At 44.2% G+C, this 27,335-nt stretch overlaps 1 protein-coding gene across 1 annotated transcript in view; it reads left to right on the top strand.

Annotated features, from left to right (window-relative positions):
- LOC149451927 (rho family-interacting cell polarization regulator 1-like) overlaps positions 1 to 23,210 on the top strand; it is a 1,274,165-nt gene extending 1,250,955 nt beyond the window's left edge. The window contains exon 17 of the mRNA XM_089689951.1: positions 23,047 to 23,210. Within this exon, the coding sequence (XP_089546077.1) occupies positions 23,047 to 23,129 (83 nt within the window). The 3' untranslated portion in view covers positions 23,130 to 23,210. The remainder of the gene's footprint in view (positions 1 to 23,046) is intronic.
- The last annotated feature ends 4,125 nt before the right edge of the window (positions 23,211 to 27,335 follow it).

Raw genomic sequence — 27,335 nt, 5'->3', positions numbered from 1 at the left:
CCTGAAACAATACAGCTACGGAATCCAAACCATCTAAAATCAACAAAATTATTACTATATCTTCGCTTAATGTCCGAGGTCTCAACTCCCCCTTCAAAAGGTCCTTGCTCCTACAGGAGATTCACTTTGCCTCATCCAAAATCCCTAAACTCAATATTCCTCACCTCTCCACAGTATATATGGCAACAAACCCGAAAAAGAAAACCGGCGTCATTACAGCCATAAGAGACTCCCTGCAGTTCCAATTTATCTCAGCAACAGCAGACCCACAAGACCGCTACCACATATTGATCTGAAATATCAATGATACTACATACACATTGGTGAATGTCTATGGTCCTAACACCAATCAACTCCAATTCTTCAACAAACTTAACTCCATTATAAATCAACACAGAAAAGGCAGACTACTCATCGACGGAGACTTTAACACTATCGGGAACCCTCTTCTTGACACATCATCCAAGACAAGATCTTCAAAACAGTCCTTCAACCAATTTCTTCACTCCACCGATCTTTACGACATCTGGAGATGCCAACATAGTACAGAGAAGGGCTATACCTACTATTCTCCATCTCACTTATCCTATTCCAGAATCGACTTCTTCATCACCAATAAATGGACTTTACAACACGTCACCTCCTCAAAGATTGGTACCATCACTTGGTCAGACCATGCTTCCCTTGACAGCAAACAACATTCGTCGATACCCCGATTATGGCGATTGAACTCGATCTTGCTGAAAAACCAAGACTACGAGCAACAAATAATTGATGCCCACAGGACATGTTTTGAATTTAACAATACCCCTGATATATCCATAACCACTGTGTGGTCAACCTATAAAGCATACATGAGAGGTATTCTGATACAACTAACCGCTCGCGTCAACAAAAACAGAACCCAATAAATAGATAATCTCTTAACCTCAATCAAAACAAATGAGGAAAAAACTAAAAATCCCAAGACCCAACTATCTCTTCGTCCCTGACAGCAGATAGAAATAAATTAAGATCCCTTCTACTCTACAAATATGATCTAAATCTCCAAAAAATTAAAGCGAAATTCTACTCACTAGGTAACAAAGCCAGCTCGTTGTTAGTCGGTAAAACAAAAACGGCTGAAATCCAAAATATCCTCAATTAAACACTCATCTACGAATACCCTAAACACAAACCCACAAGACATAGCTAACGCCTTCGCAGAATATTACCAAAACCTATATAACCTTAAAAACGACCCTGACACCATTCAACCAACAACCAACCACAACAATTTCTCCAAACTACCAATCTCCCTCAACTATCCTCAGACCAACTTGACACCATTTCTACCCCAATATCCCCCAAAGAAATAGAAACGACCATTAAAACACTCCCAATTAACAAATCACCAGGAAACGACGGATACACTAACAAATACTGTAAACACCTTTCCACAGACTTATCACCACACCTAAACTGACCAAACTCTTCAATCATGCCACCACCAAAGGCTCATTCCCCAAAGACATGTTGCAATCCATCATAACGACTATACCAAAACCTGGCAAAGACCCCCAACTTGTCCAAAACTACAGGCCAACTTCTTTACTCAATACCGACATAAAACTATACGTGAAAATCATATCCCGAAGAATTCTCCCCTACCTCCCCACTCTTATTCACCCAGACCAAGTAGTTTCATCCCAGGTCGCCAAGCACCCGATGCTACCAGAAGAATTATCTCCCTCCTACATAACCTAGAAAGTACCAAGAGCCCCTCCTTATTCTTATCTCTAGACCCAGAGAAAGCATTCGACCGGATACATTGGCAATTCATGCAACTCACTCTTCAAAAATTCGGCATCACAGGTTGGATGCTGAATGCCATCTTGTCATTATATTCACAGCCATCCGCTAGAGTACTGACAGATGGCACATTATCCAACCCCTTTGATATCTCAAATGGTACAAGACAAGGCTGCCCACTCTCCCCGATAATTTTTACACTCCTTATTGAACCCCTAGCATCCAAACTCAGAGCGGACCGTTCATTTACAGGAATCACACACCTCAACATGGAACACAAAATTAGCCTATTTGCGGACGATATTATATTAATGGTGACCAACCCAAAAAAATCCCTCAAAACGATTCACGCACACCTATATACCTACTCAACAGTCTCATATTACAAACTTAACGAACCCAAATCTTGCATACTTAACCTTCACATCTCATTCCAACTGCAAACCCAACTAGCCAAACAATTCCCTTTTTTATGGGAAACGAACAACATTTCTTACTTAGGAATCAGACTCGCACCGACAACAGACCAACTATACACAGCAAATCATAAAAGTTTGCTTGAAACTATCCCCCGAGAACTAAACATTTTACGCACTTCAGAACTCTCCAAACTTGGCCGAGTGGCAATTCTGAAAATGTACATCTTACCAAAAATCTTATACATATTCCACACACTCCCCATACCAATCCCTAATTCATTCTTTTCTAGCCTACAAACAATCCTCACAAAGTTCCTATGGAACTCGAAAAAACCAAGATGTACCACCAACCTCTTAATATGCCCTGCAGCTAAAGGAGGAGCAGGACTTGCACACCTCAAGTCATATTACACAGCCACTCTTTTAGACCAATTATATTTCTGGTGGAACCCATCGAAAGAAAAAATTTGGTCCATAATGGAATCTCTCCCTTTTCAACCACTTAAGCCCCAAAATATAATCCTGACTCCACCGACCAAACGAATAGAACCCCAACTAAAACACCCCTGCATTCAAGCCTCCCTACAAGCTTGGCGGGACTTCCTTTTCACTAAATTTAAAGACGTCAAACATATACCTACTCCAACCAATATACTACACCTTCTCATTCCCCCGCTAGACATCACAATGGACAAAACAAGGGATAACCAATAAAACAGACCTCTATATCAATCAATCTATATGCCCCTTCCAAATTCTCCAACCAAATATAATCTCCCTACTGCTGAAAACTTTACATACCTAAGAATTGCTCACTGTCTACAAACATCTATCTTACCCCACACCAATATGATACCAATTATAGCCTTCATATTCTTCACCAAACCTCAATACCCAGGCAAAGGTATATCCACCTTTTATACATATCTCATAAACTTACAATTTACTCTACAAACAACCTCCCTAACCAACTGCGAAAAAATCCTATCAGACCAAATAACTTTAAAATGCTGGGAAAATACCTTCAACATTACCTATAAAGCTACCCGATGCAGCTCCCATTGGGAGTCATATCTAAAAATAGTCCACCAATGGTACCTGACCCCGGTCAAACTCTCCATCTACAATAAACAATTGTATATTGTGTCCTCACTGCTTCCTTCACCCCTCTACAGCACCCACCACCTCCTCCTAATACTCCACTCTCCCACTGACCTGAACACCTCCACTAGTAGTTTCACACGCTCCTGCACATCCCGCTCCCATGCCACCTTTCTCAGCTTTCTCCTCCTCCTAACCGCAGGGGACATCTCCCCGAATCCTGGCCCTCCACCACCTCCCTCACCCACACAACACCCTCCCGCCTCCACGTCCTGCCGCAACCCCCGCAACTTAGTATCTGTCCCCCTGCTCCCTAAAATCATCCCCCCGTTTTCATGTGCACTCCTGAACGCCCGATCGGTGTGCAACAAGCTTACCGCCATCCATGACCTCTTTGTTTCCTGCTGCCTCAACCTCCTAGCGATCACAGAAACCTGGATCCAGGCCACTGACTCTATCTCCCCTGCTGCACTCTCCTACGGAGGTCTCACCTGGACCCACTCACCCAGACTCAATGGTCGTAAAGGTGGTGGGGTTGGTCTGCTCCTGTCACCAGAGAGCACCTTCCGAGTCCTCCCAAACCCCCCCTCTCTATCCTTCTCCTCCTTCGAGGCCCACTGTTCTCCCAAACCCCCCTGAAGATTGCTGTGATATACCGGCCTCCTTGATCCATATCCTGCTTCCTGGATGACTTTTCCTCCTGGCTACCCTTCTTCCTCACCTCTGAGCTACCCACCATCATCCTTGGGGATTTCCACATCCCTGTCAACCTCGACAACCTGGCCACATCCCATCTCCTCCACTTAACCCCCTCCTTTGCACTTGCACAGTGCATACAATCCACCACCCACTCCGACGGTAATATCCTTGATCTCGTGTTCTCCAACCGCTGCGCTCCCCACAACCTCACTAACACCCCCTTCCCTCTCTCTGACCACAGCCTGATTACCTTCTCTATCTCCTCGTCCTCCAACGCCTACACCTCCAAATGTCACACTACTACCAGCCGTAACCTCCGCAACCTTAACCCTGCCCCCCTTCACTCTGCAGCTGATCAACTCCACGACAGCATCCTCCCCCTGTCCTGCCCCGACTTGGCTATGACTGCCTATAACAACGCACTGTCAACAGCCCTTGACTCACTAACGCCTTTAACCACACGCAACATCAGACCCCGACCGCTCCAGCCCTGGCAGAATGATCACACCAAAACCCTCAAACGACACAGTCGTACCCTGGAGCGACTATGGCGCAAAACCAAACCTTCCACACCTACACCTCCTCCCTCCACGCAGCCAAACAAGCCTACTTCCTGACCCTCATCAAGGCCCTCTCCTCCAATCCTCACTGACTCTTCTCCACCTTCAACTCTCTACTCTCTCCACCTCCACCCAATACCTCACTCACCACCCTTGAGATTGCCAATGACTTCAAAAACAAGATTGACACAATTTGCAAGGACATCACCGCAACTCACACTCCCTCTCAACCCATCCCCTCTCACACGGTTACCCCCTCATCCCCCCTCTACCTCGACATAACCTGCATAACTTCATCACTGCTCAAACTCCCTCCAACCCCGTTCCCCCTCACTCAGCTACCCGCTCATCACCCCTCTCCCACGGCCCCACCACTGCTCTGACCTCCACTTCCATCCCACCCTACATTCTTCATACTGAAGCCCCCTCAACACTCCGCACCTTTGACCTTACTACCATCGAGGAAGTCTCCAAGGTCCTCTCTGATGCCCGCCTCACCACCTGCCCCCTCGACCCTATCCCCTCACAACTCCTACAACCTCCTTCCCCCTCCATCCTATGCTCCCTCACCCACATCTTTAATCTCTCCCTCTCCTCCGGCACTTTCCCCTCCCCTCTGAAGCATGCACACATCACCCCCATACTTAAAAAGCCCTCCCTGGACCCCAATGACCCGAACAACCTCAGACCCATCTCCCTGCTCCCATTCACATCCAAACTCCTCGAGCGCCTAGTCTACACCCACCTAAGCTCTCACCTCAATGACAACAACCTCCTCGATCCCCTACAGTCCGTCTTCCATCCCCCACACTCCACCAAAACTGCCTTACTCAAACTCTCCAACGACCTGCTAACCACCAAAGCTAATGGCCATTATTCAGTGCTCCTACTCCTTGACCTCTCTGCGGCCTTTGACACAGTCGACCACCCCCTCCTCCTCAAAAAACTACACTCCCTCGGCCTCAGAGATTCTGCTCTCTCCTGGCTCTCATCCTACCTGTCACAACGCTCTTTCAGCATTACCTATAATGCTACCACCTCCCCCTCAAGGCTCTGTTTTTGGGCCCCTTCTCTTCTCCATCTACACCTCTTCCCTTGGCCAACTCATACAGTCTCACGGCTTCAACTACCACCTGTATGCCGACGACACACAAAACTATCTCTCAACCCCCCACCTCACCCCCTCAGTCTCCGCCTGAATCACACACCTACTGAGCGACATATCAGACTGGATGTCGCTCCACTTCCTTAAACTGAACCTCTCCAAAACCCAGTTTCTTGTCTTCCCCCCAGCCCTGACCCCAACCCCAATTGACTTCTCCATCATGTCCAACAACGCCACCATCAAACCCGCCCCGCAGGCCAGAGTACTTGGTGTCATTCTGGACTCCAACCTATCCTTCCAGCCCCAAGTCCAATCTTTAACAAACTCATGCAGACTCCACCTCCGCAACATCGCCAAAATACGCACGTTCCTAACCCCAGAAACCACTAAACAGCTCATCCACTCCCTCATCATATCACGACTTGATTACTGCAACTCCCTCCTTACTGGCCTGCCTCGCCGCTGGCTATCCCCGCTTCAGTCGATCCTGAATACGGCTGCCAGACTCATTCACCTTTCCAACCGCTCCGTTTACGCCACACCCCTCTGCCAATCCCTCCACTGGCTTCCGATTGCGCAACGGATCAAATTCAAACTCCTAAAACTGACGTACAAAGCCGTCCACCATACTGCCTCGAACTACATCACCGACCTAATATCCAAGTACCACCCAGCATGCACACTCCGCTCCTCACAAGACCTCCTTCTCTCTAGTTCCCTGGTCTCCTCCTCCCATGCCCGCCTCCAGGACTTCTCCAGGGTGTCACCCATCCTCTGGAACTCCCTGCCCCAACCCATCAGATTATCACCTACTCTCCTCTCCTTTAGGCGCACCCTGAAAACCCACCTCTTCAGGGAAGCCTACCCCACCCCCTGCTAACTTGCCGACCTCCTCCACTCTTCCTACTACTCCATCCCCCACAGCTTTCTCCTCCTGTGCCACCATCCCCTCCCTCCTAGATTGTAAGCTCGAAAGAGCAGGGCCCTCGATCCCCTCATGTTTTGCATTGTATTGTTATTGTTCTGTCACATGTTCTGTCCCCCTTTGTAATGTACAGCGCTGAGTGAACTATTGGCGCTTTATAAATACTGTATAATAATAATAATACCCAAAACAGTCTCCTACATGCTGGAGACAATGTAGTGAGCCAGGCTCAACACTACATATCCTTTGGTCATGTAAGTCACTCAGATCCTTCTGGAATACTACTTTTCAATTAATCTCCGAAATAAACAAAATCTTGATAATCCCAAACCCCTCATTAGCGTTCCTAGACATCGGGATCGATAAAACTCCCTCCTAATTCCCGAACAATTATTACCCACATACTCTTTGTCGCCAAAATTAACATTACCAGATTATGGAACACAAATAATACCCCCTCAATCACTTCATTAATTACAGACCTTAACACCCAATGTGAAATGGAAAAATTATCCACAATTATTACTTCTTCCTATCACAAATTTAATAACCAATGGACCCGATGGCTAAATCACCCAAAATGCTCTGTACAATCCTGATGACACTTTATTAGTTGAATTACCGCCCAAGCCAGGACTGGTATTTCCTCAACTACCCAGTTATATTCCTCCTCCCCCGATCCTCTTCAGTCTGGATTTCGCTCTCAGCACTTCACGGAAACTGCTCTCCTCAAACTTACAAACAATCTACTAATGGCCAAAACCAATTGACACTATTCTGTACTCCTACTTCTGGACCTCTCTGCTGCCTTTGACACAGTGAACCACTCCCTCCTCCTCAAAAAGCTCTTCTCCTTTGGTCTCTGTGACTCTGCCCTTCATTGGTTTTCATCCTACCTATCCCACCTTCAGTGTCACTTACAATTCTACTTCCTCTTTTCCTCTTTCTTTCTCCATTGGGGTTCCCCAAGGTTCTGTTCTGGGATCCCTCCTATTCTCAATCTATGCCTCCTTTCTGGGTCAATTGATTGCCTCCCATGGTTTTCAATACCATTTCTATGCTGATGTCACGCAAATATATTTCTCTGCCCCTCGGCTCACTCCATCAGTCTCCTCATGCATCACTAATATGACATATCAGGCTGGATGACACAACACTTCCTGAAAATGAATCTATCCAAAAATGAGCTCATAATATTTCCTTCCACTGACTTCTCTGTCAAAATCAACCGCTCAACCATCAACCTGTCCCCAAATGCCAGGGTGCTAGGTGTAATCCTAGACTCTGAACTATCCTTTCGGCCCCACATCTAATCGCTGTCCAAAGCTTGCCTCCTCAACCTCCGCATCATCTCCAAGATATGCCCCTTCCTAACCAATTACACCACAAAGCTTCTAACTCACTCCTTGGTCATCTCACACCTTGACTACTGCAACTCCCTCTTCACTGGCTTGCCTTTGCAATGAATGTTCTGTGGTCAAAGACATCTTTCAAGGTTGTGTATGAAAAAAATGTCTGATCTTTAAAGACCTCTCAAATGTAAACATATCTACTTCAAATTTGAAGTGGTTAAACTTTGATGCAGGACAAAATGTAGGCCTTTGGACACCCAGCACCTTGCAGTACACCCACAGCACATGGGAGACCAGCTGTATGAGATCTGCTATACTGTGAGTGTTCTCTTTTGGCTTGTTTTTATCTGCTATATGGAATAAACGGCATTTCACTATGGAGGCTCTCTTTGTCTACCTCTCTATGGCATTGTGATTATCCCGGGGGTATTACCATCTGAGGGCATAAGGGACCTGGCAGAGGAGATCGAGTGGTACTACAGGAGTATTATTACAGAGATTCCCAGTCTGGTGGAGCTATATTACCTAAAGCATTGTGGCCCTTAGGGGTCGCATGGTTAAGGTGAGGAGGCACTTTAGCCATTTTTGGATTACGATATACACGTGTGGCATGCTAACACGCATCATGTTTGGAGTGGAGAATTGAAGCACTGACATCGCAGTGTTTATTTGCACATGAAATGTCAAGCACTTTGTTATTGCATTTTATTGTGGATTTTACTTTTTACCATTATTTATACTCCTGAGCACCTGTCACTTTCAGTTAGAGTGTGCAATGTTATTGTGTATTATTTCACTGTGCATATATTGTATTTTGGCACAATTTAATCAGCAAACGCATGACCTGTTTTGTACTTTATTTTACTTTATTTTACTTTAACCAATATTCATACTCCTACTAAGCACTTTTTATTTTCAGTTAGAGTGCGCAATGTTATTGTGTATTATGTATACTGTGCATATATTGCATTTTGGCACGGTCTAGTCAGCAAACGCATGACCTGTTTTGCACTTTATTGTGGATTTTACTTTTAACCTATATTCATACCCATACTGAGCACGTTCCACTTTCAGTTAGAGTGTGTAATGTTATTGTGTATTATGTTTACTGTGCATATATTTTATTTTGGCACGATCTAGTCAGCAAACGCATGACCTGTTTTGCACTCCCAGCACTTGGCACTTGTATATTTTTTTGGGGGGGATTATTTAGCATTAGTTATCAATACCTTTCAATACAGTGCGGTCACTTTATATGTATTTTTATATCATTGCACCTACTTATTTAGTTTTTCATGTGAAGCGCTTCACCAATATTGTTTTTTAAAAGGTGTAACTGCCCGTTTGTTGGTGGTTGCTGCGTGTTAGACAGCCACGGCCTTTTGTTGCTCCTCTTGGTTCTTCACTGTCTCCAGCCTTTTGAAAAAGGGAAGTGCTGTTTCCAGTGGTAGGAGCTGTTGGACCCAATGTACCGGCTTTCTGTCGATTGATGGATTCTCCATCAATCCTTCTCTTTCAGATGAAATGTGAGGCCTTCCTTTATGTGTTTTATGGGGTAGAGGGTGGGTCCGCAGTCTCCTTCTTGACCTGGTGATCCCATTTAACCATGGGTACACCCTACCCTCTTAATAGTCTTGGTTAACCTGTTTGAATTGATCTTGTTTAGATTGCTTATGTTTTAGGTCGATCTCTTGTAATGCTGAGTCCTGTCTATTCCTGTCCTGTGCTGGAAGTTCCAAGACTGCTAGTTCACGTTTTACTTGACACAGCTGGACCTTAACTTCCTCAATGACCACTAGCATATAGTTCAGTGAATTCTAAGTTGTAACATCGCACCACTTCTCACAAAAGTCACGTTTTATGCCGTCCAATCAGCTGATTTCTAATTCGGAATTCCCTGGGAATATTTCCTGCTCTATAATAATGGTGTTTGGGGGAGGGACTTAATTAAATTTTTTTTCAATGATTGGTGAATGGTTGTTTTAAGTGGTTTCTGTGTTTGTGCACTAATTGTCACATGCCTGATGATGTGGGCCTGCTTGGCTCCGAAACATTGCTTTGCTCTATGTGAGTGCCAGTTAAAGCTTTGGACCCTTAATGGAGATCCGCGGTGTGCTGGTGACATTTATTTTGCTATTACTGATGGGCGGCGCATATGCCGAGGGCCAGTCCAGAAACCGTTAATCAAGATGGCAGACAAGTGTCATTGCATGCATGGACAGCTTGTGGTGATGAACTTTCTTGTGAACCAAGGTATAAAACCCATGGATAGCTACAGAAGACTTCAAGCACAGTACGGTGATGAGACGCTCAGCCAAAGTAAGACATTTGAATGGAGTAAACATTTCAAATATGGCCGTACATCTATCAGTGATGATCCTGGCCATGGTGTTTCCCAGCCCACAGAAGTTATTCCTATGAGCATTCAACACGTGGAATTCCCGATTCTAGGTAACCAAGGCATAACCTGTCGTGACATTGCACAAGAGAGTAATCTTTCTGTGGGAACGGTGAACACAATCTTTCATGAACAATTGCATTTTGGAAAAGTTAGCACACACTTGGTACCAAGACATCTTTCTTCTTTTGACTAGCACAAAAGTGTTCTGAGTGACATGCATACGTGTCTGAAAAAAAAACAGCCCGGAATGGCTTGGTGGTATCTGAGCGGAGCATTGGGTCCCAGATAAAGCCCATGAGTCTGGATGGAATAATACCTATACTGAGCATATTTGGACACCCTATAATTAAGGGATCTGATGTTCTGGTAAGCCTCTGATTTGATAATATGGTGGTAGCTATTCACATTGGTGGTTTTTGATGGAATGAAGAATGTTCACCACTGATTGCAAGATCCAGAGGATTGATTTTCACCTATAAGGACTGTCTGTGATTCACTTTACTTATGTGGATTCTGAGCATCTTATGGTCTATTCATGGACTGTCTGTGATAGATTTCACTTGTGGATTTTAAGCACTTCACTGTGTACATATTAGTTACCATTTTATTTGTATAATATTTTTTGCTCACAGTGCAACAGTTATTTATCTTTTATATGCTGGTTGAGAGGGGATATCCTTTGGGTGTGTTTGCAGCTTTGTATAATGTGGGTGTGGGATATTTGCGAACTGGAAAAAATAGGCGCTGTGGAAAATGCTCTCAAACAAGCACCTTAGTGAAGGTGTGTCTTTATTGGGTGAGACAAGGTAGCAAATATAATAAAATTGACCAGCCTGAAGTGGACAAAGTGACTCCAATAGATGGCCCGTCTGCTCTGAGGGGAGCTGAGATCAGAGAATGCTCCTGTCGACTTCAAATCACGTGGTGTCAGCGTGCCGGCATCCTGGGTGGTGTCACCATGGCAAGCGAAGGCTGTGTCCGGCGTTGGCTTCAGCTGGGAGCATATGTAGGGTTACCAAGACAACATGTTTCACGCAGTTGCGCTTTGTCAAGTCTCTGGCAACCCTGGCCGGCGGCCATTATATAGAAGACCATTAAAGGGAAGACTGGCTGAGTGTAATTAGCAGGGGATGGGGTGTCAATCAGAGCGGACGGCTCGTCCTGAAGCAATGCTGAATACAAATTTAAAGGTGCAAATAATAAAAAGTTATTTGTATATGAACACTATTGGAAAGCATGATATACTTTTATCTTTGGCAGAATAAAGGTAATACAACAATAAAACAAAACAAAAACAAAAAAACCACCAAAAAAAAAAATATTCTTGTGGAAGAACTCTAAGTTAAAAATGACATCGCTGGTTCTTGGAAGCTATGTCAAAAATTGCGTTTATAGTGAGGTAGTTATGGGTATATGGACAAAGAGGGGGGTGGGGAGAAGTGAAAGCTTGGCATCAGACAATAAAAATTACTGTATAAAAGGTATGGCAAAAAGGAATAGAGTAAAATCAATACAGGTATCAAATTAGGTAGCTCATGTGTTTGTAATCAAATAAACGCAATAGATGAGTAATAACATGTATTCGTAATTGAGTAAACAGAATATATACATGGTAACAGTGAAGATTAAAAAACAAGTGTTAAAAGAAGACAATACTGTATGTAAAAAAAAAAAAAAGAAAGAAACAAACTGGAGGATCCCAGTTCCGGGTAATATAAGTCATACTTGTTAAATAATGCTATGGATTTCAAGATCCTCATCGAAACCATTGGGGGTCATAGAACCTAATTTGTAGATCCAGAACGTCTCTCTCTTACATAAACGGGCTATTCTTTCATTGTCAGTAAATGTACCCTTTGGAATATGTTCGATTGCTAACACCTCAAGAAGACTGAAATTATTTTGATGAGATTGCAAAAAGTGCCTGGGGACACTATGCTTAGCGCATCCATCTCTTATAAGTCTTCTATGCTCCCCTATGCGTTTGCGTGGGATATTTGCGCAGTTTATTTTGTAAATTTGTTTTATATACACTAGATTGCCAAAAGTATTGGGATGCCTGCCTTTACACGTACTTGAACTTTAATGGCATCCCAGTCTTAGTCCGTAGGGTTCAATATTGAGTTGGCCCACCCTTTGCAGCTATAACAGCTTCAACTCTTCTGGGAAGACTGTGTCTATAGGAATGTTTACCATTATTCCAGAAGCGCATTTGTGAGGTCAGGCACTGATGTCAGACGAGAAGGCCTGGCGCGCAGTCTCCACTCTAAATTGGGTTGAGGTAAGGATTCTGTGCAGGCCAGTCAAGTGTCTCCACCCAAAACTCGCTCATCCATGTCTTTATGGACCTTGCTTTGTGCACTGGTGAGCATTCATGTTGGAACAGGAAGGGGCCATCCATAAACTTCCCACAAAGTTGGGAGCATGAAATTGTCCAATATGTCTATGCCGATGCTACACTGCCTTAAGAGTTCCCTTTACTAGAACTAAGAGGCCAAGCCCAAGCCCTGAAAAACAACCCCACACCCCCCTCCACCAAACTTTACACTTGGCACAATGCAGTCAGGCAAGTACTGTTCTCCTCGCAACTGCCAAACCCATACACGTCCACCGGATTGCCAGACAGAGAAGTGGGATTTGTCACTCCAGAGAACATGTATCCACTGCTCTGGAGTCCAGTGTTGGCATTCTTTACACCACTGCATTCGATGCTTTGCATTGCACTTGGTGATATAAGGCATGGATGCAGCTGTTTGGCCATGGAAACCCATTCCATGAAACTCTCTGCACACTGCTGTTGTGCTAATCTGAAGGCCAAATAAAGTTTAGAAGTCTTTAGCTATTGACTCTGCAGACAGTTGGTGACTTCTGTCCACTGTGCGCTTCAGTATGAGCTGACTCTGCTCTGTCATTTTTCGTGGCCTACCACTTCATGGCTGAGTTACTGTTGTTCCCAGTTGCTTCCACTTTGTTATAATACCAATAACAGTTGACTGTGGAATATTTAGTAGCAAGGAAATTTCACGGATGGACTTTTTGCACTGGTGGCAAGCTATCACGGTACCATGCATGAATTCACTGAGCTCCTGAGAGTGACCCATTCTTTCACAAATGTTTGTAGAAGCCGCCTGCATGCCTAGGTGCTTAATTTTATACACCTATGACCATGGAGGGTGATTGGAACACCTGAATCCAATGATTTGGAGAGGTGTCCCAACACTTTTGGCAATATAGTGTGTGTGTATGTATATATCTATGCATAAACAGGATGTCACATCAATACGTGCCATTGCCAGAAGGTTTGCTGTGTCTCCCAGCACAGTCTCAAGAGCATGGAGGAGATTTCAGGAGACAGGCAGTTACTCTAGGAGAGATGGACAGGGCCGTAGAAGGTCCTTAACCATTCAGCAGGACCGGTATCTGGTCCTTTGTGCAAGGAGGAACATGATGAGCACTGCCAGAGCCCTACAAAATGACCTCCAGCAGGCCACTGGTGTGGATGTCTTCGACCAAACAATCAGAAACAGACTTCATGAGCGTGGCCTGAGGGCCTGACATCCTCTAGTGGGCCCTGTGCTCACTGCCTGGCACCATAGAGCTCAATTGGCATTTGCCATTGAACAGCAGGTCCACCACTGGCACCCTGTGCTTCTCACAGATGAGAGAAGGTTCACCCTGAGCATGTGACAGATGTGAAAGGGTCTGGAGAAGCCGTGAAGAAGGTTATGCTGCCTATAACATCGTTCAGCATGACTGTTTGGGTGGTGGGTCAGTGGTAGTTTGGAGAGGCATATCCATGGAGGGACACACAGACCTCTACAGGCTAGACAACGGCACCCTGATTGCCATTCGGTATCGGGATGACATTTTTGCACTCATTGTCAGGCCCTAAGCTGGTGCAGTGGGTCCTGGATTCTTTCTAGTTGTCTTGGAAATTCGCTTTAACGAATTTCTCCTTACCGTGAGTACTCGCAGTTGGATGCGCAGAAATCCCCCATAAAGCTGTGCGAATCTTGCTTACCACGACTGCAGCTAAACTACACGATTCCTGCCCATCCAAATACTTTGGTTCTGTTGAAATGTGGGTGATTGGAGCTCCGTTACCCTAGAATGATCACACGACACTCTAAGGCTGGTGTTGCAATTCACATCAGGGCTGATTTTAGACCCAGCTCTCTGTTTTATTAAAAATACACACATGCCCCCCACATGAATAAAGTCAATCCCCTCCCACCAAACAATGCAATGGGGAGTACCTATACACAGGATGTACATTCCAATTGGAGCATAGCCTTTCCTATTATCTATCACTGGTCCTCCCCCATGAGTCTTCTGAGGTCAGCAGACTTCCTCCCCTTCCCCCCCATGAGCCATCTGAGGTCATATTTCCTGTCCTACTAGCTTCTATTGGTATGTAAATTCTCTGCACAAGCATCTCCTAAAAATATCAGTCTGTACCTGGATGGGCCCGATACGATCTTTATTAAAACACATCCATCCAAGATACAGTTCAGATTAGTAATGGGTTGTAAGATATGCATAAGCCTACACGCAGAGTTCACACCGCTTGCGCATTGCGTTATGAAGCCCACGTGGTACCATGCTGCTGATATGTGGATACAGGCCCACGGTCTACTGACAGCAGCATTCGCATCGAATGCCGTGGTGGTATACACGCCGGTCTATAAGCGCAGATCTGCCATCTCATCCATTACCAAGCTGAGTACTGTAATACATACATTGTACATGCGCATGGCCCAATTGCAGCCTTCAGAGCTTTAATTAAGCCACACGAGAGACATATGAATAACACGAATATATGACACATTTAAAGTTCGACCAACAATACAAAATTTCCATGACATTCCCTCCTGTTTTATCATATTCTCCTCGTGTCCCTTCTTGATCTTCTTCAGCTTGATGGGTGTAGTCTCAAACTTCAAAGAGTTCCTGTAGTTGTCCCTGAGAATAAAGCTCCACGGGGTACCTGAAACAACAAGACCCGACGCAGACTCGACGCAAACAGGCTTGATTGAAGCGATGATCCTCAAGAGCGTTGGAACCTTCACTACAGGAAGGCTCTTGTAAAAACCACAAACAGACTTGTGGTATGAATAAGGCTTGTGATCCCACGGTGGTCTGGGGAGATCCAGCAATAGATTCTCAAATTGCCCCTGCAGACGGGGCCACACAAGGCTGGTCTCGACCCAGACGGTTTTCCAAATCGCAGACACAAACCATGATGAGGCTTGAAGCTTGCTTGAAGGTCTTGGAGAATGTGGTCTTCAGAGAGATAAATTAGAGGGAAGCCAGGACGTAATCTGTAGAGAAGGTGGATGGTTGGTGAGGTCTTCCTCCGATCAGTGGTTGGAGTGGGATCCCAGGAGCGGGCATGGAGATGTGGTCGTCTGCCCGAGCTTGGTTTACACGGTCGATGAGGCAACAGGAACATCTCACCGCGGCATATAAAAGGCAGATGAAAAAGAGAAGCATCAGGATATACACTCCCACTTCCTTCAACCAAGATCCGATGGAGAACAGGAAATCTCCCAATCCTCCCAAACCCTTGAACGGATTCCAACCCTCACTAGCTATAGCTCTAGCTTTTCCCTGTAGTTCACTAACTTTGTCCATATGGGCCTGGACCTTGTCATCGGTGTCTTCTATCCAAGTACAACAATCCTCTCCGATGAACTCACAGAACCCCCCTTTGGCGGCTAAAAGATAATCAAGGGCCATCTTCTCCTGAAGCACTAAAATTCCCATCTGCCGTTGTTCTTGGGCAATTTCTCTGACAGCCTCTACGGTCTCGTTAAACATACTATCCACGATGACAGAAAAATTGTTCAGGCGCTTCATAAGTTCTATTCCCCATCCTGTCCATGAGGGGAACCAAGCCCATGCCTGGTCGCCCTCAGAGAACAGCTCTCTGCGAACTCTCCCTGCCATCCTTACCTTCTTGTGGACCATCAACTCTTCATGATCCATCACTACATAGGATGCTGGGACTAGCTTTATGAGGGCACACGAACCTTTCGCGTTCTGGGGAAATGTTCTATAGGCTGCCGAACCACACAGAAAATAGTATGGACCTGTCAGAGCAGAGCAGGAGGAGTTCCTCGTTCGGCCTCTGGCACTGAGCAACAGTTGCACAGACTGGGGGATTGCTCCCTCAGTCTGCACATCACATCCGTCCTTCCAACACACGTGGTCTGGTCGGTCAGTGTGGTTACTCAGAAGGGAAGTTTGGTTAGTCAGATTGACAGTGATACCTCCCTCACAGGTGGTAGTCCCAACAAACTTGTTACCTGTGCCAAAGCTGATGTTAAAGAACACCTGAGGGCTGCCTAGCTGCCCAGTTACCCATAATGGACTGACGAGGGTCCTACAGGAGCTAGAGCTAATATTGGTGCTAAAACTGATGTTACCTGCTAAAAATGTGTCATTAAGTTCTACCGACAAATGTCTACGTGGGGGCTGACCAGGGGTCCCTTGCTTTTTCATGCCGACGCGGATGTCATATAGGGCATGAACAGCGGCCATTGCGGACATGTGATGACTGGGCGGGGGCTTAGAGCATACCCAACAGTTGGTTTTATTGGCGGTTCTGGCTAAACGCAGGTGCATTTTAAATAAAAGGTTGGGGTATCTGCCGTCTTTTCCTCCGTTCACACACATGTATGACATACAAACAAAAAGAAAAAGGAAAATGACACCCCTCATTCTCTGGTGTAGCTGAAAAGCTTCTTGCAGTGGCTTGCGTGCACCCAGTTGTCTCGTCCCTCGAGTTTGAGTGAGGTAGGTGTCGTCAGCTGGACTTGGTATGGTCCGGTGAACCGTGGCTCGAGTCCGGTTCTTTGATGTTTCTTTAGGACGACCCAATCACCTGGCTCAATAGAAAGAACACCTGTTATTGCATTTGGATCGGGGAGCGATTCGCGAACCCGATGGTGTATCTTCTGCAGCTCCCGTTGCAGAGATTGCACATAACCTGTAAGCTGTGAATGCAAAGACGACAACTGTTGAGGAAAGTACAACCCTGTTTTGGGAGGTCCCCCAAACAACACCTCGTAGGGTGACAGCCTATGTGGTTGCCGAGGGGCATTCCGGATGGAATAGGGGGCAATGGGGAGACACTCAGGCCAAGGTTTTTGGGTATCGGAAGACGTTCAACCTTACCGCTACTCTCGGGGTGATATGGGGTGTGTCGCCGCTGACTCCAGTTCCACCAAAGAAATGCAGTCGTGTCCTTTGGAAGAGAGATTAGTAGTGGACAAAGAAGACATGTTAGCAGAAGAGGTGTTAGTATTGTTAGTCGTGTTGCAAAATTCAGCACTGTCATTGCTGTCCTCCCCCCCTTCTCATCTTCCAACACAGGAAGAAGAGAAGCTGGGTTAAGAATAGTGCATCGTTTGATAGAGAGGTTAGTAGGAGTTAGGAGGGCTTTCCCCTGAGAGGGGTACCTTGCCTTGGATGTCCTGTTTTCGAAGGACCGTTCTTGCTGCACCGGTGTCGGTGAGGCAAGGGAGGGGATATTTTAATTCCTCTAGAAAAAGATGGATCTGGGCCGACACCGATTTGTCAACTTCCTATGAGAATTCATAGGAGTTACTTACCATGGTGGTCATGGGGGCGGAGGACTCATCAGGAATGAACTGCCACCGACCTTTAGGTAATTGGGGACAGCTCCTCCTCATGTGCCCCGTTTGGTGGCACTGGAAGCACCTGGGTGGGGGCCTATCCTTCCTGTGACCCAGATCCCTTGGTTTTTCGTGTGGGGTCTGGGACATAAGAACTTTGGCCTTGTCTTGTTTTCTTCTATCCATTTCCCTCTCTATTGCCGCAAGAGTGGAAAGGATAGCAGGGATAGACATCTCATTATATTCGGGTCGGGCCAGAACCAGCCTTTCCCGAATTTTAATATTGATGCCTTCCAAAAATTTGGCCCGCAACAGAATGTGCGTCGCGGTCACCTTTACCCCTTCAGTTGGAGCATCAGGTCCAACTTCCAGATCCGCATCCAGTGCCGTCTGCTTGAGACGGCGCCAGAAGCAGGCGCTTTCCTCATTAGGACCCTGGGTGAGCTTCATCATGTCCGTAGTAGAGGTAGCACCATACATTTCTGGAAGCTTTGCCTTTAGCTGTGTACAGAACTCTTTGCCCCCTGAAGTCATCTCCTCATGCGTGGTTATAGAGCACCCTGCAATCACTGTACTGGCCACTTCCATGCCCACCTTTGCCCGTAGGATCTGTGCACAATCTGACCCGCTCATACCATAGCTGAACTGGTTTTGTCCAAACATTCGAGCAAATCCTCTCGGATTGACTTGATAGTCCGGGAGCTCAGCCAGAATAGTGCGGATCTCTGCCGGGGTGAAGGGGACATGCCAAACTACCCGTTCCCCTAAAGTCCGTTCCCCCCGTGCATTGGGAGGACCTTCAAATTGCTGCACTCTGACTGGATAGGCCTCGGTCCGGGAAGAGTGCAAGGGCTGACCCAGCTTCATCGGTGGGCTTAGATTAACCACCTCGCTTACTGCACCTTCAGGTTTGAGGTCCCTCAGATCAGGGTATAGCTGGGGGGCAGGGGTCTGATCAGTGGTTCGTAGCGCTTTGATGCAATCCGCCCTGTTTCTTAACCGGGTGTCTATTCCCCTTGATTCACAGATAGTCTGCAAATCGGTTGTTGAGAAGGCTTCATAGTTGGAAACAGAAGGAGCTGGGGTGAAGCAGGGAGAAGGGAGAGGTAGAGGTAGAGGCTGAGGCATAGATACAGAAGACACGGAAGGTACGTCAAGAGTGATGTCACTAACAGAAGAGACAGGTGCAGTTATACTTATCTCAGCCACTGTTGGTTGTTGGGGAACCCCAGCAGACCCTGATCCTGCCTGCCTTAGTAGAGTCAGCCCTGAAAGAGCTTCCTCCACCTCTGACACTGGATCCTCCTGTTTTATTCCCTCTGGAGGCCAGGTATACATCACCTGGTTCTTCCGGACAGACACCAGTTTATGTATGCCCTGCCTCCCTAATCGGATTGACCTGTGAAGCCATAACTGTGCGATCTCTAGTTCTGACGCCTGCATCCGTGGTTCAAATTCAGAGATGAATTTTTCCCACCTCCATGCGTCAAATGTACCTTCCCGGGGAATTTCCCATCTGGTACCCTTCGACCATTTATTCCACCTTTTGAGGGGTTCTGTAGACTTCCCCCCCAAACTCACCTTCATCAGTTGTGCAGCTGTCCTTACCCTGAAGAGGGCTGCTTCCCCCTCTCTCTTCATGGACTGACTACTGCCCATCGTGACTAGTCACTGGTATATATCCCGCGTCCGGGTACCTGTTTACCCCCTGGAGCACTCGGTGGGATCCTACCGAGAGGCCTGATTCCACCACTTTCCCAGCACAGCGTAATTTATGTGATACTTATCGATCACCCGAAGCGCATCAAGTGGCGGTCAGACTGAGAGCACACCTCCCACTCCCACAGCGCAATTTATGTGATCCTGACCACCCGAAGTGTTTGTGGTAACCAGGATTTCCCTGGACCGCCCACTCACACAGCGTAATTTATGTGGTTCTCATCACCCACTGTGTTTGGCAGGCCACACCGCACAATGATGAAAGTGGCTTTTCTCTCCCTGCACACAGTAGCTAACACAAGTCAAAACAAAAAGAGGGGTTCTTGGATGTTACTTAGGGGTCACTGGTTGGGCAGAAACCTGCTAACTGACCTTTAGGAAATTTGTGTAAAGAAAAAACTTTCCTAATACACACAGAAAAAACCCTTTTCAACCTGAAAAACTGTTAAAAAGGACAAAGTGGATCCTTATGAAAAACACGGGACGTTTCACAGTAAAACAATTACACAGAGGTAAACCGAAAAACTGCGCCAAAAGTAACCTTGTTGCTGACGCAAAAATCACTCCTATCAGCACCGCTAAACGATCTGCGCTACACACGCAATCTTCACTGCAACCACCTAGAACCGTTTACACAAAAAGTCTGGACGTGAAACACGTGACACAGCAGCTTAAAACAAACCCGCTTTACAATAAGGAACTACTTTTAACAGGAAAAACACAAGAAAAACATAATCACTACACAAGAAATCTATGTGCAAAAACCCAGACCTCACTGCGCTCACCAAATGTGGAACACGTGAGGGGAAAACTCGCCCAACACACTTTAAATTGGCTGGCAATACGCAAATTTAAAGCTAAAAGCAAACAAATGAAACTGTAAAAAATTTGGATTAAAAACACAATATGGGTCAAATGCATATAGAAAGCTGCATACACATTGCATAGAGATTACTGCACATATGGTAGTCAACAAAATGGCCACCAACAGGGAAAGCACATGGTAGCCAACAAAATGGCCACCAAACAAAAGGAGTCCATGTGGTTAGTCAAGAAGATGACCCCCCACAGAGGAGCACATGGCAGATACTAGAATTACCCCCCACAGGGAAGCACATGGTAACACTAGAATGGCCCCCCACAGAGATGCACACGGCAGACTCTAGCCTCAAAATTGCCTCTAACCTCTTTACATAAAACAGACTTTTGGACAGAACATACACTGGACAATTACACAACAATATGAAGCACACATACAACACAATTTGGGCACAATCACAGAACGGACATAAAACACCAACATATCACACTAACATGCACATGTAACAGAAAGGACCCCCTGCTGCATGCTTGCTGGGAGCAGTAGTACCACAAAACATTGCACAGACTACATACACACAGAGATCTTACAACAGTTAACAATTAACCTAAGCCTTTCAGCACTGTAATAATTACCTCACGTGGAGGGGGGTAGAGCAATCACCACAGTACCTACAACCCACAAATACTTACCTAACACTATGCAACAACTTTTACCCGCTAAAACATATACCCGTTTAATTTTTGGTTGGAAGATTTTTAAACTTGACCAAATCCAGCCAACCAAACCCACCCCTCTGCTGCTCTCCGCAGAGACAAACCCTTGTCTTTCACCCACAAATCAAGAGTTTAGGACAAAAAACGAGGTCCTTGTTAAGCGGTATTTCTTGTTAGCTAACAGAGAGCGAAATCAGCCACACGAACACGCAAAAAGCGATCCTCTTAATGGCAGAGAGACCTGAAATGTGCCGGCATACTTTTTGCTAGTTCATGATAGTTCATTCCCCCCTCGTTCTTTGTTAGCTACGCAAGAATACGCGTTAGTATCCACCAGGCTCGCCAAACTGTCTTGGAAATTCGCTTTAACGAATTTCTCCTTACCGTGAGTACTCGCAGTTGGATGCGCAGAAATCCCCCATAAAGCTGTGCGAATCTTGCTTACCACGACTGCAGCTAAACTACACGATTCCTGCCCATCCAAATACTTTGGTTCTGTTGAAATGTGGGTGATTGGAGCTCCGTTACCCTAGAATGATCACACGACACTCTAAGGCTGGTGTTGCAATTCACATCAGGGCTGATTTTAGACCCAGCTCTCTGTTTTATTAAAAATACACACATGCCCCCCACATGAATAAAGTCAATCCCCTCCCACCAAACAATGCAATGGGGAGTACCTATACACAGGATGTACATTCCAATTGGAGCATAGCCTTTCCTATTATCTATCACTGGTCCTCCCCCATGAGTCTTCTGAGGTCAGCAGACTTCCTCCCCTTCCCCCCCATGAGCCATCTGAGGTCATATTTCCTGTCCTACTAGCTTCTATTGGTATGTAAATTCTCTGCACAAGCATCTCCTAAAAATATCAGTCTGTACCTGGATGGGCCCGATACGATCTTTATTAAAACACATCCATCCAAGATACAGTTCAGATTAGTAATGGGTTGTAAGATATGCATAAGCCTACACGCAGAGTTCACACCGCTTGCGCATTGCGTTATGAAGCCCACGTGGTACCATGCTGCTGATATGTGGATACAGGCCCACGGTCTACTGACAGCAGCATTCGCATCGAATGCCGTGGTGGTATACACGCCGGTCTATAAGCGCAGATCTGCCATCTCATCCATTACCAAGCTGAGTACTGTAATACATACATTGTACATGCGCATGGCCCAATTGCAGCCTTCAGAGCTTTAATTAAGCCACACGAGAGACATATGAATAACACGAATATATGACACATTTAAAGTTCGACCAACAATACAAAATTTCCATGACATAGTGCACAACAATACCCGGCCTCATGTGGCGAGACTCTACAGGCATTTCCTGGATGCAAATGCAAATTTCAGCAAAATGGACTAACCTGCTGCATCATTTTTTCACTTTGATTTTTTGCGGTGTCTTTGAATTCAGTCCCCTATAGGTTGAAAATTTTCATTTACATCAAATGATGGGGCATCCTTACCCTCCTAGCACATTACCCAGTCCATATCCGTATAGATATCCAGCATGATATTTTTCCCCATTGCGATCTGAAGTGTTTTCAACGTGTACCTTTGAATTTTTTGAGCTGTGTGTGTGTATGTGTGTATATATATATATATATATATATATACTGTATGTCAATATCATGTTGCGATATTTTTGTAAGCGGGCCCCCCTACAATCAGCACAAATAACAACTCCAGTGTGTTTCTTTAGTGCTACGTTTGTGCTGTTTTGTGCCATACAAAATTTTATTTGTTCTTCTTTTATTTTTAAGTTATTAGCAATTGTTTTTTTCCAGATGATGACATCACCCAGCCCCTCTACAACAGCCAAAAGACACAAATCCAGGCTGGTTGGTTTGCGCTGCTTTGTGCCGTCTAAATCTCCATTCTATCATTTATGGTTTTTGCATTATTACCGATTTAATAAAAAGTCACCCTACAACAGCCAAAAGACATGAAACCGGGCTGGTTGGTTAGTGCCGTGTTTGTGCTGGTTTATGCTGCTAAAATGTTTACTTGTGCTGCGATAGTTTTTTTAGTTATAACAGCTTGTTTTTACTTTATAAAATCCCACCCACTTTGCACCCCATATTATTAAATCTTGAAAACAAATATAGAAGGAAAGAGAGAGATAAGAGGAGTGGGCTAATATGGAAGAAGTTCAGTTTGTAACCTATAATGTAAAGGGGCTGAGTTGCCCTGGGAAGAGATTTAGATTATTTAGGGAGTTGCAACATAGAACATCCTCAGTGGTTTTTTTGCAGGAGACACACTTAGAGATGGAGTCGAAGGTTAGGCTGAGGACTAGATATTTCCCGACATGGTATTGTGCGGACTCACCAATTAAAAGAGCAAAAGGGGTTGCTATAGGCTTTGCAAAAAATATAAGGTTTGAGGTGGCAAAGAGAATAATAGACCCAGAAGGAAGGTTTTTGTTTCTGAGGGGTAAATTGCAGGAAATTGAGTGTACACTGGCTAGTATACATTGCCCAAATAAGAAACTGGAGGTATTCCTGAGGGAAGTATTGAAGAAGCTGATGGATTTTAAAAGGGGTCGCTTGATAGTCGCTGGGGATTTTAATATCTGCATGGACCTACGGATGGATACCACCTCTTGTGTGAGGAGGGAGGAGAGTCGGTCCCTAAGATTATTAAAGAAATCGTTGAATGAATATCAAATGGTGGATATATGGAGAATTAGGCACATGAAAGATAGAGATTATAAATTTTTCTCACAGGTTCATGAGACTTAATCTAGATTGGATTATATATTGGTAGAACATCAATTCATAGATTCTGTGGTAGAAGTAAAAATTGGAGGAAGTTCTATTTCTGATCATGCCCCGGTTGCAATGAAGTCAAGATGGGGTAGAGAGGAGAGAGGAGGATTTGTTTGGCGGATGAATGAGGCACTTCTTCTGGATGAGGAGATCGATCGAAAGATTGCAATAGAAATGAAAAGATTTTTCGAAGAGAATGATACAGAGGAGGTGTCGGTTGCAACAGTGTGGGAAGCCCATAAGGCTTATATTAGAGGACTATTCATTGCAATAGGGGCAAAAAAGAAAAGAGAAAGGAGGGAAAAGATTAATAGACTCTTAAATGAAATATTTGATCTTGAACAGGCTCATAAAAGGAAAATATCTAAAGAGATAATGCAGAAAATAATAAAGAAGAAAGAGGAATTAGAGAAGGTAATAAAGGAGGAAAAAAGAAGAGTCTTTAATAAAGTAATAAGTGAAAGATATAGATGGGGAGATAGGGCCTTGAGGAAAAAGAAAAATAGGAATTATATAGAAAAAATAAGAAATTTTAAGGGTGAAATGGTGCATTCAACTAAATATATCGCTAGAGTGTTCAAGGATTATTATAGCGATCTATATAATATTATACCCCAGGATACTTTCAACAAAGCTGATATAGTAAATATAGAAAAAAGAACATATTTAAAAAATGCAGGTCTTGCAAAATTAAGCGAAATCCAATTGAACTCCTTAGAATCAGAAATCACGTCAGAGGAAATAGAAATTAGCATTAAAAAACACCGCGGTGGGGAAAAGTCCGAGCCCAGATGGGTATACTGCAAAATACTATAAAAAATATAAAGAGTTGTTAATACCCAAATTGAAGATATATATGAATGCTTTGGGAGGTGTGATGGAGATAAGGGGAGAGTCCTTACAGGCTAATATAGTTTTAATTCATAAGGAAGATAAAGACCCCTCTCAGTATGCAAGTTACAGACCAATTGCACTGTTAAATGTAGATACTAAACTGTATGCAAAGGTTCTGGCAAATAGACTTAAGGACTTGATGCCAGAATGGATACACGGAGATCAGGTGGGGTTTGTCCCGGGAAGAGAGGGCAGAGACAATGGATTGAGATCATTGTTGCTCTCACAGGAAGGTAAAAAGGGGAAAACCCCAGTAGTACTACTGTCAATCGACGCTGAGAAAGTATTTGATAGAGTGAGCTGGGGATTTATGATGGACACCCTGGAGGCGATGGGGCTGGGAGATAGAATGAGGAAGCGGATTGGTAACTTTTATAGAGGGCCTACAGCTGCTATTATGGTTAATGGAAGAAGATCAGAGATTCTCAGGATGTCAAATGGAACAAGACAGGGATGCCCTCTATCTCCACTGTTGTATGTCCTATCATTGGAGCCACTGCTGTCTATGATAAGAAAAAACATAAATATAAAGGGAATAAAGATAGGAGATAGAGAACATAAGGTAGCGGCCTACGCGGATGATTTGATGTTCTACGTTGGAAATCCTCGGATATCAATTCCAAATTTAATGAAAATACTGAAGGAATATGGGGAATTAGCAAATTTAAAAATTAATCCAACAAAAACTGAAATTCTAAATATCAATCTTAAAAATAGTGAAAAAGAAATAATACAAGAAGAATTCCCTTTTGTTTGGAGAGAGAAAGAATTAAATTATCTTGGGATAAAACCATCTGCTTCAATTAAAAATATGTATATAATTAACTATATTTCACTTTTAAACGAGATTAAGGAGGAGTTGATGAGGTTGGGGAGTGGAAATCCGTCTTGGATGGGTCGTATAAATCTGATTAAAATGATAATTGTGCCAAAAGTTTGATATAAATTCCAAATGATTCCAATTAAACTCCCAGAGGTCTTTTTTAAAACACTTAGAAAAATGCTGTTGGGATTTATATGGAGGAATAAAAAACCAAGACTACGTTATGAATCAAAAGTGCTATGTGCTTATAAATAAATAAAAAATAAAAATAAATGATGTATCGTGATTAAAATTATGACTTGTGAAACCAAATAAATTAATATTTTGCGTAACTAATTATATAAAATAATTCATAAAATAATTCATATATTATCACGTCACTAAATGTGCAATCCTTATAACAATGTGCAAATCTTCCATCAGTGAAAAACATACATCATATAATTTGATAAGTGAAATTAAAAAGTGAATGAAAAATAATAAATAAAATAAAAAATAATGAAAAAAAAAAAAATAATAATAAAAAGTCTCTGAATGAACGACAATTATATCCCAATATGCAAAATAAATGTCCAGCTTGGATGGATATACTCTCCTTCAATGTGAAGATGTAATCTTTGCTGTGATGTTGAGAGCCTGTGTGGCTACAGGACTGTGAGGGATACTCCCTTCTTTAATCACTCCTTAGTCCTCTGCCTTTGTATTCCTCCTATGTAACATGTAAGAAAAGGAATAAAGATATGGTGCCTTATCTCAGGGGTAAAACAGCCTTTTATTGTGCTTCTCTATTGCACTCACATTTTAAAAGTAACAAAAGCGCTTTGTATATACAGTGGGGATCAAAAGTTTGGGCACCCCAGCTAAAAATTTGTATTAATGTGCATAAAGAAGCCAAGGAAAGATGGAAAAATCTCCAAAAGGCATCAAATTACAGATTAGACATTCTTATAATATGTCAACAAAAGTTAGATTTTATTTCCATCATTTTCACTTTCAAAATAACAGAAAACAAAAAAATGGCGTCTGCAAAAGTTTGGGCACCCTGCAGACTTAATATCTTGTACTGCCCCCTTTGGCAAGTATCACAGCTTGTAAACGCTTTTTGTAGCCAGCCAAGAGTCTTTCAATTCTTGTTTGAGGTATCTTTGCCCATTCTTCCTTACAAAAGTCTTCCAGTTCTTTTAGATTTCTGGGCTGTCTGTCACGCACTGCTCTTTTAAGATCTATCCATAGATTTTCAATTATGTTGAGGTCAGGAGATTGTGAAGGCCATGGCAAAACCTTCAGTTTACGCCTCTTGATATAATCCCCCGTGGATTTCGAGGTGTGTTTAGGATCATTATCCATTTGTAGAAGCCATCCTGTCTTTAACTTCAGCTTTTTCACAGATGGCATCAAGTTACCATCCAAAATTTGCTGAAATTTTATTGAATCCATTTTTCCTTCTACTCGTGAGATGTTCCCTGTGCCACTGGCTGCAACACAACCCCAAAGCATGATTGATCCAACCCTATGCTTAACAGTTGGACAGAGGTTCTTTTCATTAAATTCTGTGCCCTTCTTCTCCAAACGTACCTTTGCTCATTCC

The sequence above is a fragment of the Staurois parvus genome, unplaced genomic scaffold, assembly GCF_062004578.1.
Source record: "Staurois parvus isolate SC_StPar_1 unplaced genomic scaffold, SC_StPar_1.0 ptg000505l, whole genome shotgun sequence".
NCBI lineage: Eukaryota > Metazoa > Chordata > Amphibia > Anura > Ranidae > Staurois > Staurois parvus.
This window is presented reverse-complemented; position numbering and strand designations above follow the sequence as displayed.